A 20,009-nucleotide genomic window follows, 5' to 3' on the forward strand; every position below is an offset into this window, starting at 1 on the left:
AAGTTTTGGGTGATGTACAACTACTTAAAGATGGGCGTAAGCATAAACTGTTATTTCGTAAATTATATATGCTCTGAACATTTGATAGGTGGGACTTTGTTTCAGTTTTTTGCATTTGTATTTTACCAAATTCCGACATGATTTCTCTCATTAACTTTGGAAGTAGAAAGAGTTCTTTTGAGTTTGTTGTTGTTGTTATTCTTGCTGCTGTTGCTGTCTTCAGTCTAAAGACTGTTTTGATGCAACTCTTGTTACTACTCTATCGTGCGCTAGCTTCTTCATCTCCGAGTAACTACTGCAATATACATCATCCTAAATATGCTTACTTCCCTAATAATTTATCATTTTAGCATTTCCTTTTCCTTTTTTCATATATACATTACAAAACTCTAATTTTTTGCCACAGATCAAGGAGTTTAAAGAACACAGAATACACACTTCATAATTGCAGATACACAGTTACATAATATAAACCTACTTCTAATCGATATAAGTGTTACACCTTATACAGACCCTCTATATACTCGTTCCATCTTTCATCTTTTCCTTCTTTGTTCAGGACTGGTTTTCCATCTGGATTCTTGATACTCGTATAGGTGCTTCTCTTTTCTCCAAAGACCTCTTTAATTTTCCTGTAGGTGGTATCTGTCTTTCGCTTAGTGATACATGCTTCTAAATCCTTAAGTTTGTCCTGTACCCATTCCCACTTATTCGTTTTGCGGTTTGTAAGTAAATGAGGGCTTCGTGTCTGTCTTGACTACAATAATGCTTTCACAATGCTGTTTGTAGTTAATTAGCCATGCTCCTGTTTTATTATTTATTATTAAACCTATTCTAGCATTACCCCTATCTAATTTTTATTTTTATAACACTGTATTCACCTGACCAAAAATCCTGTTCCTCCTGCCTCCGAACTTCATTAATTCCCACTATCTCTAACTGTAGCGTATTCATTTCACTTTTTAAATTTTGTAACCTACCTACTCGATTAAAGGGTGTAACATTCCATGCTCCAATCCATAGAATGCCAGTTTTGTTTCCCCTGACGGCATCCTCCTGAGTGGTCCCCATCTGGAGATCGGAATGAGGGATTATTTTACCTCCAGAATATCTTACAAGAGGATGCTATCATCAGTTAACCATACAGAAGAGCTGCATACCCTCAGGGAAAGTTACAGCTGTAGTTTCCCGTTGCTTTCAGCTGTTTGCAGTAGCAGCATATCAAGGCTATTTTGATAGATGTTACAAGGCGAGATTAGTCAGTCACACCCACACTATTGTCCTTGCCTTATTCAGAACCATACAGTTGTCTGGTCTCTGGACAAATACCTCTCTGTTGTGGTTGAACCTACAGTATGGCTATCTGTATATCACTGACGCATGTTAAATCTCCTCGCCAGTACCAAGGTTCGTCATTCATGGGGGGATTTTGACATTCTAAAGATAAAATATATTTCGTTAAGCTTTTCCACATCAAGTTGTTATAAATCCACAGTCAAAATTACACAGTTTAGATCTCTTAAAATAATTTACTACACAAGTGGAATCTGGACACAAAGGCTGGTATTATTGAGTTTCAAGTTTTGTAGATAGACGTGATGTTGTTAGTGCAAGCACTCTGGATTTTGTATTGGCAACTTGCCGTGGTAATAGGATCAGCAGTTATGACCTTCAGTATTGTGTGTTCGATGGTTTAGTTCAAGTCGGTGTTGGGCAGTCATTCTGTTTGTTTTCACTTGTTTCTAACTTTCTCATGTTGTGAGTAAATTTCTGCAATACGATAGGATTCCACTAAACCTGTAATTCAGCAACTGTATCATAGAGACTGATTAGCTTTTTGCTTCTGTATAAGTTTTCCTCTTGCTTAACACATTGTGTCTCTCTTGATTAGTTTACATTCCATTTATATTTAGCCCCTCATTTTACAAACCTAAGGGTTTTTTTTTTACCTTATTTGGATGCTTTTGTGCACTTCTCTCCCCTCTCTTTGTCATTCCATTTGTTGTTTTTCATCTAACTGTTTCTCTCCTTTTACTTTAATATTTGTTACTGAGTTGTTAACATGAAATTTTTGTCACAGGTACTACACAAAATATTTTGGCAAAGAAGGAAATGCAGCACCTTCAATGTGTTCATACTTATTTGATAATTATACATGCTGGGAAAATGAAATTGAAGCATGGCAGAAACCAGTCCTTTCAGATTTGTAAGTAGATAATATACTGTTTCCACACTGATCATGATCATCTGTTTTATCTCGTTATGTAAGTAGTCTGATGCTTCTGAAAATCTGGGTCTGTGAAGCAATTCTGTACATCACAATTGATGCTTTCATGTTCATGTGTGACAGAACTGACTGAGAAAATGAAATTTAGCTCACATTTATTGTGGGGGTGACATGTTCCAATAACTGCAATCACAGTAAAGGTACGGAAATGAATAAAACGTTTAAAATGTTCAAACACGCGGCTTGCTGTTGCATGCAGTGACATTATAAATAGCGCATAAATATGATTATCATCACTTTCACATGAACAGTGTAGACAGAAAACTAGTTACCGCATGGGTACCCCACTTTATAGGAATGATGCGCAGGCTGTGCACCGCAGGATTTGCATTGTTGGTAGTGTTATTGTCATGAGTTGCCATTAGGCACTGGTACTGGTACAGTGACATAGGATTGAAACACAAGCATCAGTGCATTACAGTTGCAGTCAGTCAGCGTGGGTCTGTACAAGGTGAGCAGGGCTTTACTGGTAAAGCTGTGTTGTTTAAACAACAGCAATAGTGCTGCTGCTCTCCCCGAGTACCAATGCATTAAAGGAATGTGGAGAGGTACTCTTTGCACACTGGGCTTGAAGAACATGATTTGGAGTTCGAATTTACTGATGACTGGGGAGACGCTGATAGCCAATGCATCAAAAATTGTTGAAGAAGTTACTGTTGGCATGGCTGAGAGGGCTGGACTCAGTATGTGATCTTCAAACAGTGCACAACAGCTGACCATCCCATGACCCACCATTCGAAAAGTGCTGCGAACAGTTGGGGAATGGTATCCAGTCTGTTGAGGATGCAGATGGTCATCACATTGATCATTGTTCGTAACCTTCAACATGAATATGGTACCCAGTTAACTATTGTTACCCTCTTGTGTGAAAATTAAAATATGTTTCTTTCAATGGTTTATTCATTATTACTCTACCGCCAACCATGCAAATGTTTCCACGAAGTTTCATTGTCTTACGACTACTTATTCAAGGGTGCCCTCTCAAGTGGCAAAATTTCAATTATAACCACCCTGTACAACAGCCAATTTTGTCGATGGTGAAATGGGCTTTCACGGTTTGTTAATACCACCCAAGGGTGAATGACGGAAGGTGTGGACCAAAGGGATTTGAGGCACTGCATTCACTGTTTATTTTTTTACAACACACTTCTTTATTAATAACATTGATAATACTTTTAAAAGGAAACAACACAACAGGCCTTGTAAATCCCCTAACTGCATAATTGAACAACTAAAAATAATTGTTAATATGTTTAGGAACACAATAAACTTCAACTCACAAGTAGCATTCAGTTGTTTACTAATTAATTAAATGTCTGTTCAAGGCAATTTCCCCACATAATCAACACAACTTGAAACCAGAATTAAATACACTTGCTTATTATTAAATGTCTGCATAAGTTAATGGCCATACATAGTAACCTCTGAACAACAATTCAATTGACTTAAAAAACACAACCACCTAAACATGTTTACAGAATTATGGGAAAGAAATGCATATACACCTTCTGTTTATCAAATGAACCACTTTTGGCCTGAGCCACCAACAACATAAGTCATTCTCATTACCCACATAGAGCCACTCCGAGGTACTGGAAGCAAAACATAAGTCTTCCATGCGTACACCAAAGGCATGGTTTCCCAGACTGCAAGCCGTAAGAAACCAGTCAACACGCTCCTGCCACCAAGTACAGGAAGGCGTCGGGCTAGTAAACAACACCTGCTATGGTGGGCGGGCGCGACTACGTAACTGCTTGCCACAGTGGGTCGTTTCCTCCCGCAGCCTCTGCGGAGACCGGTGGCAAAATTAATGAAATTAGCACCACCTGTGACACAAAGGGCAAGCAACTCAGCAACGTAATAAGGACATAAGTTATTTGCATATACAACGTGTCCAAAACATCTGTCTATCCACAACTTCCAGCACCTCAGAGGACACCACTTAACACGCTGAATTCAGAGTCATCTAAACATACCGCGCAATCTGCGCAAAACCACATAAACTTCCTGCATGAGCACACTACACTTAAAATAAGGAGTATTAACTTAACACAACATACAACTTCTAAATCTCCGGGTGACTGGCCTGGACTCGTGAAATGGATCTACCAACACATCATCATGGCCAATAAACCGCCTCCGCTCTCCACTTGCGAGGCACAAATAGGATATGTCCTGCAACACACTGATTAAAATATCTCAAACAGTGTCCATTACAAGATTAACACTCAGTGTCACAGCGAAACATTAATCAGAAACAGACATCGGTTCGTTACAATAAACGCATGCCCTTTATCGTTTTCCCGTTCAGAGTGGTGTGAAACAATAACACTTAAGCAGAGAAGTATGAATGCATTTGAGCAATTCAGAGACTGACAACAACAAAGTTTTTAAATGCAGAACACAAGTCCTGACAGGATAAGCGCAGCCTTGCGCAATGGACTCCTAATAGTAAGGTCAAGCGTCCAAAGCACACTGCTCAATAAATACACCACAATGGCAAGCACACTCAGTAATCGCCAGAACGATGGACACTGAGAACAAAATGCTGCTTATATCCAAACCAACTGTGCTCGCAATGGCATCTCATCAGTCACAGAGCCGTAGAGACGAGAATGTAGTCACTAGAAGCAAACGGTAAATCCATCATAAACAAGGAAGCAGCATGTTCCCAACAGCATTGGCGCCTCTACCCACCAAGTCCGCCATAAACGCCCAAACACAATCAGGTAACATGGCAAACTTTCCTCTTGCCACCACACATGGCGTCGGCAGACACAGTTCACGCTCCGCGCACTACTGCCTATCTCACTGTTTCTGCTCGCCCTCCGAAGTCCAACTACTCAACTCTCCCAGGTGCCTCGCCGACTTCCACCACGAAGGGGCGCCCCTTCTCTCTTTCCTCCACGATACAGCGATAATATTATATGCGGTACATTCAATAGATCAAACCCGAGCCGCCATGGCTCAGATGGAGCATCATGGTTCCATTGTAAAAGGTTCATCTGCAACACAAGTTGCCTATGTTAAATATCCAGCCAATGCAACTTTTTAATAATGGTGCATGTTCTACTGGCATTGCCAAGAAACATAAAATATGTAAAAATGAAAATAAAAAATCTGAAATGTTTAGCTAAAAAACAATCTATATTAACAATCTCATACAAAAGAATGGTATTTAGAATATATATTTTTTCTGTAATATGTAATTAAAAATTAGGAGACATATATTTTTCATAAAAAATGACAGATATGTGCCAGCTAGGATATACTTGATGAATTTTATATTTTAATGATGTAAGTTTTAGATCTGGGGAAAAAAAAAGAGTGAGAAAAGACTGACTGAAATGAAATGTGAAACAACAATTACCATTCTCTTTGTGTGTACGTATTATACACTTCACAGAAATGCTTGTAGAAGATGCACCATTAGTAAAACATTTGCATCAAGTGGGAATCTAACCTAGATAGACCATATTGCTAATGAGCATTCTATCACAGAGCCATGTGGCCTATCAGCAAAATGAGCCATGAATTACTGAACTGAAGATGCTCGGATAGTTTCAAAGTTGATTTTCTCTAGAATTTTTGAGATTGCATAGAACTGCTGTTTGATATTGGTATTTGAGTTTCAAAGTTCATATATTATAAATATAAAAAATTATTATAATCCAGTTGCAATGGAGGCTCAGTGTTAGCAGAATAGTATTAAAATTTTTCTGCCAGATGTGTAAATAAAAATTAAGGACAGTTGGAGAGCTGGACAAGTAATCCATCATTATCAGTGATCGTACACTGATAAGCCTAAATATGATGACCACTGCCTACTGTGACGTTGGATACCGCCTTGTGGCATTGCGGACATGTTCTGCGATAAAAAACCTATGTAAGCAGAGCAGATACGAACAGGGAATCATGCTAACGAAGATATGGTCTGCAAATGGGAAAATCCAGTGAGATAAGCGACAGTGACGAAGATCAGATTATTATTACACAGAGCCTGCGAATGAGTACCTCAAAAACAGTGAACCTGGTTAAATGTCCACCTGCTACGTGAGTGGCCCATTATTTACGCGAATTACATGACTTGTACGTAGACATCTAATGCCACATACCTTCACAAACCTATCAACAAACTATGCCACATACCTCCACAAAAAATATCAATAAACTATTGGATCATCTCCAGTGGGCTCACAACTCTTTTGTGAGTATGTGCTTGGCTACCATGGGCCCCCAGCCTCTGCAACATTATTTCCTTTCCATGCTACGTGCCTGTACTTCTCCTATCCCTTTCTCCCTCTGCCTCTCCATTGAATGGTTTTCTTGGTGCTGACTCTGCTTGGACCCAATTTATCACTCAACCTAGAGTTTCCACTTCTGGCATATTGTACAACTTTTCATCAAATAAAAACTCTGTACCCATTATTGGTTTTGACCTGCCAACAATTTTCAAAATTCTCCAAAAGTGTGGATTGTGCAAGGCAGGTCACCCAATGCAGTGCGTGCTCCACCTTTGGCCTTTCCGTCTGTGCACTCTCCCATTTCATACAGTAATAGACACAAAACCCAGCATGGTAACCATCCTGTTGTGGGAGATCATTGAGTACCTGCATGGTGGTAGTCCCCTGACCACACAGGGATCACACTGTTGGTGCCTGAGCTGAAAACTTCACATGCATGCCAAGGAGTACATGCACATTGTGCCTGGGCCCAGGGACTCCAAGCAACAGATTACTGGCCAGGTAGCCATTGCTGAGGCTGGGTGGCACCCATGGGGAGAACCCTCATTCAGAGTGGGTGGCACCATGGTGATTTCAATGCCCATAACCCTTTGTGGGGTGGACCCATGCTAAAGACCTTGCAAATACACCGTAATTAGCACCCATCGATGGAGCACCTCATGACCTTTAAGTGGCTCCATCCCTAGGGCGCCACCTAATAAAAAGTCAGAAGCAAGAATTCTTGGAATGCTAAGTTTCGATCATTGGATCATGTGCCTCTCCTTAGACAGACATCTCTATGCAGGTGTATCTGGTATTACCTTGAATGCCACTGTCTGCAGTGACTCAGATGCAGTCACCAAACATTTTACTGTGTGCTATGCTTAAGCATCAGTGTCTGGGAATTATCAACATGCCTTTCATGTGCTAAAACAGCGGTTGGAGTGAAAGCAATTATCTTTTTCTACATGTCACCTAGAGCCATATAATGCTCCCTTCAGTGTCCTCGCCAACTGCCATGATGCCATGATACAGCCCCAGAGCCAGACTGTATCTACAATCAAGTGATAAGCACCTACCGGTGGACTGTCAACATCATATCCTTGTCATCTTTAACTGCATCTGGAGAGAGAGTGAGTTCCCATCGCAGTGATGAGAAAGCGCCATTGGCCCAGTACTAAACCAGGTAAGCACCCTCTAGAGATGGACAAGTTATCACCCAATAAGTCTCACCAATGTTTTTTGTAAGTTGCTTGAATGAATGGTGAGCTGGTAGCCATGTTGGCTTCTTGAGTCTTGGAGTCTTCTGGCTCTGTCTCAGGGTGGTTTTCACCAAGATCATTACACTACTGATAATCTGGCTTACCTGGAGTCTGCCATCTTAACAGCTTTTGTCCAATGTCGACACCTTGTAGCTGTCTTTTTGAACCTGCAAAAGGTTTATGACACCACATGCCAACATACCACATGCTACATTACATGAGTAGGGTCTCTGAGGTCTGCTCCTGATTTTCATCCAGAACTTCCTGTCTCACTGTACATTCCGGGTTAGAGTTGGTGCTTCCCACAGTACCCCCAAATCCAAGAGAATGGGTTTCCTCAGGGCTCTGCCCGGTGTGTCCCTCTCTTTCTAGTAGCCATCAATGGTCTAGCAGCAGCTGTGGGTTTCTCAGTATCACCCTCCTTGTATGCTGACGACTTTCGTCTATACTGTTCTGCCTTTAGTGTAGGTGTCAGTGAATGTCGGCTGCAAGGCGCCACATGAAAGGCGCAGGCATGGGCCCTCACCCTTGGCTTTCAATTTTCTACTGCCAAGACTCACATTGTGCACTTCTTTCGATATTGTACCATTCACCCACAACCAGAACTTTATCTCAATGACCAACTACACAGTGTAGTGGAGACTAATCGCTTTTTAGGACTGGTCTTTGATTCTCGGTCGACATGGATTTCCCATTTGCACCAGCTTTAGGGCAAGTGCAGGCTGCACCTTAATACACTACACTGCCTGAGTTACGCCAGCTGGGGTGCACATCGCACTAGCCTTCTGCAGTTTCATAAAGCCCCAATAGAATCCCACCTCAATTATGGGAGTCTGGCATACAGTTCAACATCCCCTCAGCATTGTAGATATTGGGTTCGACTTGCAACAGAAGCCTCTCTAACTAGCCCTGTGAACATCTTACTCGTGAAGCTGGGGTCCCTCCATTGTGAATCAAGTGCAAACAACAGCTTGTCAGTTATGCTATCCATGTTGGCAACTCCCTTAAGCACTCGAACTACATGTCTGCTCTTTCCAAAACCAGTAATCCAACTCCCGCAATGGTGGGCACTATCAGGACAACAGAAGTATAATTCACCCAGTCTTTCAACAATATAAAACAAAAATGACAGAACAGTGCAAAACACAGAACAACTAATAAACCACATAAAAGACTTATATATTTCAGATGCAGTTATGTTGGTCTCATTTGATGTAAAAAACATGTAGCCCACAATTCCAGTCAAAAAAGCAATCAAGATAATAGAACAAGACTTAGATACTTACAATTAGTTACCACAAAGTACATAACAGAGATAAGTACCCTGTCACACCTCATCACTGACTAAAATTGCCTTAAATTCAGTTCTACTTATGAGAAGAAGGATTGCATATGGGATCTCCAATTTCAGAAAAATTAGCAAATATCTTCAACAACAAAATAGAAGAAATAATTTTCCAGAAAATAGTACCAGAAAAATTAAATATACTTTATTGGTGGGGATACATGGATGACATCCTCTGCTTGGTAGATGAACCAGAAAATAAAATAGAACAACTACATGCAGAGATACACACATTACACAAAAACATAAGGTTGCTAGATATATCCATCTCAAAGAAAACAGGAAAAACACAACAACAGACACAAGATTACATCACTCATCTAAGCACCCACAGGCCCAAGAAGAATCTGCCTCAGGTTTATGGTCAACAGGTTAAACATAATGCCAGCTGACAAACATAACTATAATAAGAAGCTGCATATAATTATTTAGATAGCAAATAATAATGGATACCAAGAATCCCTAGTAACAAAACTGAACAAAAAACCTAGAAAAACAGAAAAATAAAAATAAAAAACCACACAAATAATCCAGAGATCCATGCCACTCTCTCTCTCTCTCTCTCTCTCTCTCTCTCTCTCTCTCTCTCTCTCTCTCTCTGGAGAAGTCATGAGTGCTGCCTGCTGCCTTCAGTGGTCCAGCAACTGTTTTGTCACTGATTTTTTAGTCTAATAATTGAAAATGATACACATTAATTGTACAAGTCTTCAATAGTGATGTTACTGCTGCACTAAACATTCATTTTATTACATTCTTTAGTATGAGTACTACTTGTCCAAAATCATAATAAGCCTCTAATTTCACTTTTTCAAATTACGATATGTTTCTGTTTCAGAAATCTGCCCGATTGGTACAAAAGTGCATTGTTTAATGAACTATATTATGTATCAGATGGAGGATCTGTCTGGTTGGACATGGATTTTACAGACAGCAAGTACCCAAAAGATCCTAGGTAAACTTTAGCTAGTCATTCAGTTATACAGTAAAATCTGTTCTCATAGAATGTTACTTTCTTCCTAAATTTGTGTGTCAGTTTAATGGTTATGTTTCATTGTAGTACCAATAAACCACTGATTCCTTTAAGAATTGTACTTCCATGTGTAGAACAGCTTCAGATGTCATTAATTTACAGATTAGTTAAGGTGTTAAACATTTGTCTTGAAACATGTAAGTGCAAAAAATTTTAGGAAAGGTTTGATATTGTGTGTTAATTTTGTTGAAAATCATTAAGTGCTCGCATTCTCAAATACTGGATGAGGTAAGTTCTTGTATTTGCCGGTGTGTCATTTGCAGTACCTTGAGAGACACTCACGCTGTTTTTTTATTGTAGTACTTGTGTTATTGTTTGAAACTTTTAACAGAAAAGAAATGAATAGATAATGATAGCATTTTAAATTTTTAAAGTAGGTCAGTAATCATGTGAAATATTGAAAATAGCATTTTTGTTGATTCTTTGCTGCAACTGGTACTGAGTTTTGTGTTCCAGAATAGTGTTGTAGTAATATAAATACTTTATGTTTTTGATTTTATATGTTGTCTGGTCTATACCTGGAAAAGCAACTTCACTGAAGATCAAAACTGTGTGCTGGATTGGAACTCAAAACTAGGCAGTCATCTCTCATCTCTTAATATTTTCATGATTCAGGGAGGGTTGTGTCGTGGCTTGCTCACAACTTCATTGTGTCAGAAATGTAGGAAAGCTAAAATAACAGGTAGAATGGAAGAATGAATTTTTTTTACTTGCCTAGTAATTTTGGGTAACATCTGTGGTCAAAATATATTGTGCCAGGGAGGGGGGCTTTATTTAATGTACAGAGTTATCTCCTCTAAGTACGTAATGATGCACTACAGAAAATTGCAAAAGTTCTTTCACCATCAAAATAGCAATAACCATGGACTACCTAGAATTTCCAAGAATGTAATGAAAATGTTTTGTTGGGAACATCATTAGTCATGGATCAAATAAACTTCATAAGGCAAATGGTATTCAACTCCGTTTTGACAGTAATTGCAAGACACATGATATTAGAGTGAAATCATTAGCCCTTAAATTCAATTATTTCTTTCTGAAAATGTGCAGAAAAGAATGGACTTTCACAAGAGGCTCGATTGTATTTACTTAAGGGGGTTCAGAATGGAGTTCTGCAAAAATCTCTTAAGTGATTTTCGATATGTACCATACAGGGAAATTGAAAATTCTCAGATATGTTCAAATAACTTAGGGATGACCACCGCAGATATTTCGACAGGAGCACACTCTGCCATTCTCAAGGCACAACTGCAAGGAGGAAGCAATGTGCAAGGGACTTTAATACATCGGTTCACAGAGGAGAAACAAGGAAGATACCACACACAGAACAAGTAACCACAAAGTCAACACACAACCAAAGATAAGCAACATCAGAAATATCGATAGTGACTATTAATGAACAGGTGAGGTAGCACTAACTCTGTCCCTCTGGTTTTTGATGAGAGACAGAGCCAGATTCCAAGCGGCATTTAAACAAAATCCACCATCTCTGTTTATAAGGTTGCTTGATACACTCCTGGAAATTGAAATAAGAACACCGTGAATTCATTGTCCCAGGAAGGGGAAACTTTATTGACACATTCCTGGGGTCAGATACATCACATGATCACACTGACAGAACCACAGGCACATAGACACAGGCAACAGAGCATGCACAATGTCGGAACTAGTACAGTGTATATCCACCTTTTGCAGCAATGCAGGCTGCTATTCTCCCATGGAGACGATCATAGAGATGCTGGATGTAGTCCTGTGGAACGGCTTGCCATGCCATTTCCACCTGGCGCCTCAGTTGGACCAGCGTTCGTGCTGGACGTGCAGACCGCGTGAGACGACGCTTCATCCAGTCCCAAACATGCTCAATGGGGGACAGATCCGGAGATCTTGCTGGCCAGGGTAGTTGACTTACACCTTCTAGAGCACGTTGGGTGGCACGGGATACATGCGGGCGTGCATTGTCCTGTTGGAACAGCAAGTTCCCTTACCGGTCTAGGAATGGTAGAACGATGGGTTCGATGACGGTTTGGATGCACTGTGCACTATTCAGTGTCCCCTCGACGATCACCAGTGGTGTACGGCCAGTGTAGGAGATCACTCCCCACGCCATGATGCCGGGTGTTGGCCCTGTGTGCCTCGGTCGTATGCAGTCCTGATTGTGGCGCTCACCTGTACGGCGCCAAACACGCATACGACCATCATTGGCACCAAGGCAGAAGCGACTCTCATCGCTGAAGACGACACGTCTCCATTCGTCCCTCCATTCACGCCTGTCGCGACACCACTGGAGGCAGGCTGCACGATGTTGGGGCGTGAGCGGAAGACGGCCTAACGGTGTGCGGGACCGTAGCCCAGCTTCATGGAGACGGTTGCGAATGGTCCTCGCCGATACCCCAGGAGCAACAGTGTCCTTAATTTGCTGGGAAGTGGCGGTGCGGTCCCCTACGGCACTGCGGAGGATCCTACGGTCTTGGCGTGCATCCGTGCGTCGCTGCGGTCCGGTCCCAGGTCGACGGGCACGTGCACCTTCCGCCGACCACTGGTGACAACATCGATGTACTGTGGAGACCTCACGCCCCACGTGTTGAGCAATTCGGCGGTACGTCCACCCAGCCTCCCGCATGCCCACTATACGCCCTCGCTCAAAGTCCGTGAACTGCACATAACGGTTCACGTCCACGCTGTCGCGGCATGCTACCAGTGTTAAAGACTGCGATGGAGCTCCGTATGCCACGGCAAACTGGCTGACACTGACGGCGGCGGTGCACAAATGCTGCGCAGCTAGCGCCATTCGACGGCCAACACCGCGGTTCCTGGTGTGTCCGCTGTGCCGTGCGTGTGATCATTGCTTGTACAGCCCTCTTGCAGTGTCCGGAGCAAGTATGGTAGGTCTGACACACCGGTGTCAATGTGTTCTTTTTTCCATTTCCAGGAGTGTAGTTTGATTCCAACAGCTTCCTTAGTAACACTATCCCAATAGCTGGACATGCAAGCCAAAATCTCCGTGTTGTTGTATTCCATAGGATGACCGGTGTCAAGGCAATGTTCTGCAATAGCGGATTTGCTCGGCTGTTGTAAGTTTGTGTGACGCTTATGTTCAATACACTAGTCTTCTACAGTCCTGATTGTCTGACCAATATATGACATGCCACAACTGCAGGGAATACGATAGACACCAGCCTTACGCAAACCAAGATCATCTTTTACAGATGCCAACAGGCCCTTAATCTTAGAAGGTGGTTGAAAAACACATTTCACATAATATTTCCGCAATCCTGTTGGAAACGCTTCCTGCGTAAGGCAAAAAGGCTGTAGACTTAGGTGCCATTTCATTGCTGTCTTCCCTCACAGAATGCTGATAGCACACAGCACGTTTGATCTGCCTCTCACTATAACCATTCTGATGAAAGGTGACTTCGAGATGTGATAGCTCAGCTGACAAACTTTCAGGGTCTGAGATAATGTGGGCCCTGTGAACCAAGTTATGAAGTACTTCTTCATGCTGAGCTGGATGGTGACAACTGTCAGCTTGCAGATACAAGTCAGTGTGAGTGAATATACCCTCAACTACCCAAAATTATTCTTCGTTTTTCTTCACTTTATGGAATAGGCTTTAATCTTGTATTGTTGTCTTCCTAAGTTGTACTACATTTCTTCTACAGCTGTTTTATAAGTTAGTGGTAGTTTGGGCAGTCATGTTTTGTACATATCCCATGTGAATTAACACTACATGCTGTGATATTTAATTACTCTGTTGTTTTTGTTGTGGTCTTCAGTCCTGTGACTGGTTTGATGCAGCTCTCCATGCTACTCTATCCTGTGCAAGCTTCTTCATCTCCCAGTACTTACTGCAACCTACATCCTTCTGAATCTACTTAGTGTATTCATCTCTTGGTCTCCCTCTATGATTTTTACCCTCCACGTTGCCCTCCAATGCTAAATTTGTGATCCCTTGATGTCTCAAAACATGTCCTACCAACCGGTCCCTTCTTTTTGTCAAGTTGTGCCGCAAACTCCTCTTCTCCCCTATTCTGTTCAATACCTCCTCATTAGTTATGTGATCTACCCATCTAATCTTCAGCATTCTTCTGTAGCACCACATTTCGAAAGCTTCTATTCTCCTCTTGTGCAAACTATTTATCGTCCATGTTTCACTTCCATACATGGCTACACTCCATACAAATACTTTCAGAAACGACTTCCTGACACTTAAATCTATACTCAATGTTAACAAATTTCTCTTCTTCCGAAACGCTTTCCTTGCCATTGCCAGTCTACATTTTATATCCTCTCTACTTCGATCATCATCAGTTATTTTGCTCCCCAAATAGCAAAACTCCTTTACTGCTTTAAGTGTCTCATTTCCTAATCTAATTCCCTCAGCATCACCCAACTTAATTTGACTACATTCCATTATCTTCATTTTGCTTTTTTTGATGTTCATCTTATATCCTCCCTTCAAGATACTATCCATTCCGTTCAACTGCTCTTCCAAGTCCTTTGCTGTCTCTGACAGAATTACAATGTCATCGGCGAACCTCAAAGTTTTAATTTCTTCTCCATGGATTTTAATTCCTACTCCAAATTTTTCTTTTGTTTCCTTTACTGCTTGCTCAATATAAAGATTGAATAACATCGGGGAGAGGCTACAACCCTGTCTCACTCCCTTCCCAACCATTGCTTCCCTTTCATGTCCCTCGACTCTTATAACTGCCATCTGGTTTCTGTACAAATTGTAAATAGCCTTTCGCTCCCTGTATTTTACCCCTGCCACCTTCAGAATTTGAAAGAGGGTATTCCAGTTAACATTGTCAAAAGCTTTCTCTAAGTCTACAAATGCTAGAAACGTAGGTTTACTTTTTCTTAATCTTTCTTCTAAGATAAGTCGTAAGGTTAGTATTGCCTCACATGTTCCACCATTTCTACGGAATCCAAACTGATCTTCCCCGAGTTTGGCTTCTACCAGTTTTTCCATTCGTCTGTAAAGAATTCGCGTTAGTATTTTGCAGCTGTGACTTATTAAACTGATAGTTCGGTAATTTTCACATCTGTCAACACCTGCTTTCTTTGGGATTGGAATTATTATATTCTTCTTGAAGTCTGAGGGTATTTCGCCTGTCTCATACATCTTGCTCACCAGATGTTAGAGTTTTGTTGTGACTGGCTCTCCCAAGGCCGTCAGTAGTTCTAATGGAATGTTGTCTACTCCCGGAGCCTTGTTTCGACTTAGGTCTTTCAGTGCTCTGTCAAACTCTTCACGCAGTATCTTATCTCCCATTTCCTCTTCATCTACATCCCCTTCCATTTCCATGATATTGTCCTGAAGTACATTGACCTTGTATAAACCCTCTATATACTCCTTCCACCTTTCTCGGTTTCCATCTGAGCCCTTGATATTCATATAAGTGGTTCTCTTCTCTCCAAAGGTCTCTTTAATTTTCCTGTAGGCAGTATCTATCTTACCCCTAGTGAGATAAGCCTCTACATCCTTACATTTGTCCTCTAGCCATCCCTGCTTAGTCATTTTGCACTTCCTGTCGATCTCATTTTTGAGACGTTTGTATTCCTTTTTGCCTGCTTCATTTACTGCATTTTTATATTTTCTCCTTTCATCAATTAAATTCAATATTTCTTCTGTTACCCAAGGATTTCTATTAGCCCTCATCTTTTTACCTACTTGATCGTCTGCTGCCTTCACTACTTCATCCCTCAGAGCCACCCATTCTTCATCTACTGTATTTCTTTCCCCCATTCCTGTCAATTGTTCCCTTATGCTCTCCCTGAAAATCTCTACAACCTCTGGTTTAGTCAGTTTATCCAGGTCCCCGCTCCTTTTGTAGTTTCTTCAGTTTTCATCTACACTTCATAACCAATAGATTGTGGTCAGAGTCCACATCTGCCCCTGGAAATATCTTACAATTTCAAACCTGGTTCCTAAATCTCTGTTTTACCATTATATAAACTACCTGATACCTTTTAGTATCTCCAGGATTCTTCCATGTATACAACCTTCTTTTATGATTCTTGAACTAAGTGTTAGCTATGATTAAGTTATGCTCTGTGCAAAATTCTACCAGACGGCTTCCTCTTTCATTTCTTCCCCCCCCCCCCCCCCCCCCCCCCCAATCCATATTCACCTACTATGTTTCCTTCTCTCCCTTTTCCTACTGACGAATTCCAGTCACTCATGACTATTAAATTTTCGTCTCCCTTCACTACCTGAATAATTTCTTTTATCTCATCATACATTTCATCAATTTCATCATCATCTGCAGAGCTAGTTGGCATATAAACTTGTACTACTGTAGTAGGCATGGGCTTTGTGTCTATCTTGGCCACAATAATGCGTTCACTATGCTACTTCCTGGCAGATTAAAACTGTGTGCCCGACCGAGACTCGAACTTGGGACCTTTGCCTTTCGCGGGCAAGTGCTCTACCAACTGAGCTACCGAAGCACGACTCACGTCCGGTACTCACAGCTTTACTTCTGCCAGTACCTCGTCTCCTACCTTCCAAACTTTACAGAAGCTCTCCTGCGAACCTTGCAGAACTAGCACTCCTGAAAGAAAGGATATTGCGGAGACATGGCTTAGCCACAGCCTGGGGGATGTTTCCAGAATGAGATTTTCACTCTGCAGCGGAGTGTGCGCTGATATGAAACTTCCTGGCAGATTAAAACTGTGTGCCTGACCGAGACTCGAACCCGGGACCTTTGCCTTTCGCGGGCAAGTGCTCTACCAACTGAGCTACCGAAGCACGACTCACGTCCGGTACTCACAGCTTTACTTCTGCCAGTACCTCGTCTCCTACCTTCCAAACTTTACAAGCTCTCCTGCGAACCTTGCAGAACTAGCACTCCTGAAACTTCCCGCGAAAGGCAAAGGTCCCGAGTTCGAGTCTCGGTCGGGCACACAGTTTTAATCTGCCAGGAAGTTTCATATCAGCGCACACTCCGCTGCAGAGTGAAAATCTCATTCTGGAAACATCCCCCAGGCTGTGGCTAAGCCATGTCTCCGCAATATCCTTTCTTTCAGGAGTGCTAGTTCTGCAAGGTTCGCAGGAGAGCTTCTGTAAAGTTTGGAAGGTAGGAGACGAGGTACTGGCAGAAGTAAAGCTGTGAGTACTGGACGTGAGTCGTGCTTCGGTAGCTCAGTTGGTAGAGCACTTGCCCGCGAAAGGCAAAGGTCCCGAGTTCGAGTCTCGGTCGGACACACAGTTTTAATCTGCCAGGAAGTTTCATATCAGCGCACACTCCGCTGCAGAGTGAAAATCTCATTCCGTTCACTATGCTGTTTGTAATAGCTTACCTGCACTCCTATTTTTTTTATTCATTATTAAACCTACTCCTGCATTACCCCTATTTGATTTTGTATTTATAACCCTGTATTCACCTGACCAAAAGTCTTGTTCCTCCTGCCACCGAACTTCACTAATTCCCACTATATCTAACTTTAACCTATCCGTTTCCCTTTTTAAATTTTCTAACCTACCTGCCCGATTAAGAGATCCGACAATCCACACTCCGATCCGTAGAATGCCAGTTTTCTTTCTCCTGATAACGACGTCCTCTTGAGTAGTCCCCGCCCAGAGATCCGAATGGGGGACTATTTTACCTCTGGAATATTTTACCCAAGACGATGCCATCATCATTTAATCATACAGTAAAGCTGCATGCGCTCGGGAAAAATTACGGCTGTAGTTTCCCCTTGCTTTCAGCCGTTCGCAGTACCAGCACACCAAGGCCATTTTGGTTAATTTTACAAGGCCAGATCAGTCAATCATTCAGACTGTTGCCCCTGCAACTACTGAAAAGGCTGCTGCCCCTCTTCAGGAACCACACGTTTGTCTGGCCTCTCAACAGATACCCCTCCGTTGTGGTTGCACCTATGGTACGGCCATCTGTATCGCTGAGGCATGCAAGCCTCCCCACCAACGGCAAGGTCCATGGTTCATGGGAAGGAATTACTCTGTATTCAGTTTAATGCATTATGCATCCAGCTTTTATTACATTGTTTAATTAAATCTGCTTATTTAGTCACAGCAGTTGATTTACATTAAAAAAACTTTGTTTCTGAACAGCAGAGACCTTGTGATTGTGCAGCCAGCTGCTGCATACAGATATCATTAATACTGTATTATCACCTTGTGGCAGTTCTATGTCATATTCACCGTTTACACATCTTAAATGTGGTAGTAGGATCACTGTAAATAAACAATGAAAATTATTCTTATTTGATGTTGTGTGACTATAGAAGAATATAAACTATTTAAATTGCTGTATTGTGTATATATTTACGTCTTTATGATGTTGAATGATTAATTTGCAAATGAGTTTTACTTTTTCCTTGGTTCATATGATTGAGAACCACTTTGGTTAGAATCTTGGATGTGAACCTAACATTAATCTTGATCATTTATGCACAAGCTTTCGATCTTAACTTAATATAACACAATTAGAGAGAGAGAGAGAGAGAGAGAGAGAGAGAGAGAGAGAGAGAGAAATCCATTCACCTTTTGGTGGCAAAATAAAACACACATAAAAGCTGTGTCTCCCCAGAACTGCGGGTGAGGGGAGACTTGCTAGTCAGGATAAGAGAGAAAGACTGTTTGTTGGTGTCTGCAGTGACAGGACTTAAAATGCTGAGAGCTGAAATGTGGAAGATAATGATAATAAGCAAGACAGAGAATACTGAAAAACACCATGCAAGAGTCAATAAGTGTGGGGAGCGAAGTGCCTTATACTTGATAGACATGCGGGGCTGTGTGTGTGTGTGTGTGTGTGTGTGTGTGTGTGTGTGTGTGGAGCACATTTTTTAATCGCAGTTCCCACCTGCAGAGGTTTGAGAAATTGGTGTCAGTAAAGAGAATGTGGTGCAGTATGCAGCATGGTTACGACTATCAAGTTGTAGGGTGTGATCTGTGACAGAATGTTGTGTATTGCCAGTACACATATTCTGTATATGCCTGTTCATCCTAACTGATAACTTGCTGGTGCTCATACCATAGAAGGCTGTACAGTATTTACATAACAGCTCATACACTATGTGTTGTTGCACAGGTGTGTCTCCTTTTAATGATATGTGTTTTGCCAATTGCAGGTCTGGTGTAAGTGGTGCTTGGAAAGTGCATGGGGGAAGTCTTATAGCAGGGATGGTCACAGGGGTAGATGCCATAGGATAGGCAAATGGATGCAGAAGGAGCGTAGGATCTATTGCCGTGATTAGCAGGGGCGGGTGGGGGAGAAGAACCACAAAAAGCGATTTTAGTTATGGTCATGAAAAAATGAGGCAGAATGGACCTCATTTCAAGGCATGGTTTTATTAAGTTACAGTCTTGTTGAAGTAGCTGATAAGTACATTCAATAATGACCCAGGCTATCTGCTACAGAAACTGGCCTGATCACCAGGGAATGGTCCAATCCGATATGTCACAACCCACCCTGGAAATTTTTTATTAGAGACAAATACAGGAAAAGAAATGCACTGTCAAAATTTTAGATGCTAAGGCACACTGCAAGTATTTTTTAAAAATCACACGAAGAACTGTTTATGATTGATGCGCCCACCCTACTGCCGCCAATACCAGTTCTGTAACTCTGTAACTGGCAAACCATATGCTAGCAAAGGGATAGCAACTTGTGATATGATACATTTCGTGTACCAGCTGTTATGTAAACACTGTTCGGCATTCTACACTGGTATGACTACCACCAAGTTGTTGTTTAGGATGAATGGGCATAGGCAGAGAGAGTATACTGGCAACATAAAATATCCTGTTGCAGAGCATGCTCTATGTGACAGATGGACCATGTTGCCTGTTTCACCACACATGCTATTTGTATTCTTTCTCCTGAAACCAATATCT

General features: G+C 41.6%; 1 protein-coding gene across 1 annotated transcript in view; it reads left to right on the forward strand.

The window, feature by feature from the left end:
• LOC126190965 (non-lysosomal glucosylceramidase) overlaps positions 1-20,009 on the forward strand; it is a 250,969-nt gene that overhangs the window by 138,779 nt on the left and 92,181 nt on the right. The window contains exons 9-10 of the mRNA XM_049931627.1: positions 2,081-2,206; positions 9,953-10,069. Of these exons, the coding sequence (XP_049787584.1) occupies positions 2,081-2,206; positions 9,953-10,069 (243 nt within the window). The remainder of the gene's footprint in view (positions 1-2,080; positions 2,207-9,952; positions 10,070-20,009) is intronic.

Source organism: Schistocerca cancellata, chromosome 6 (assembly GCF_023864275.1).
Source record: "Schistocerca cancellata isolate TAMUIC-IGC-003103 chromosome 6, iqSchCanc2.1, whole genome shotgun sequence".
Taxonomy (NCBI): Eukaryota; Metazoa; Arthropoda; class Insecta; order Orthoptera; family Acrididae; genus Schistocerca; species Schistocerca cancellata.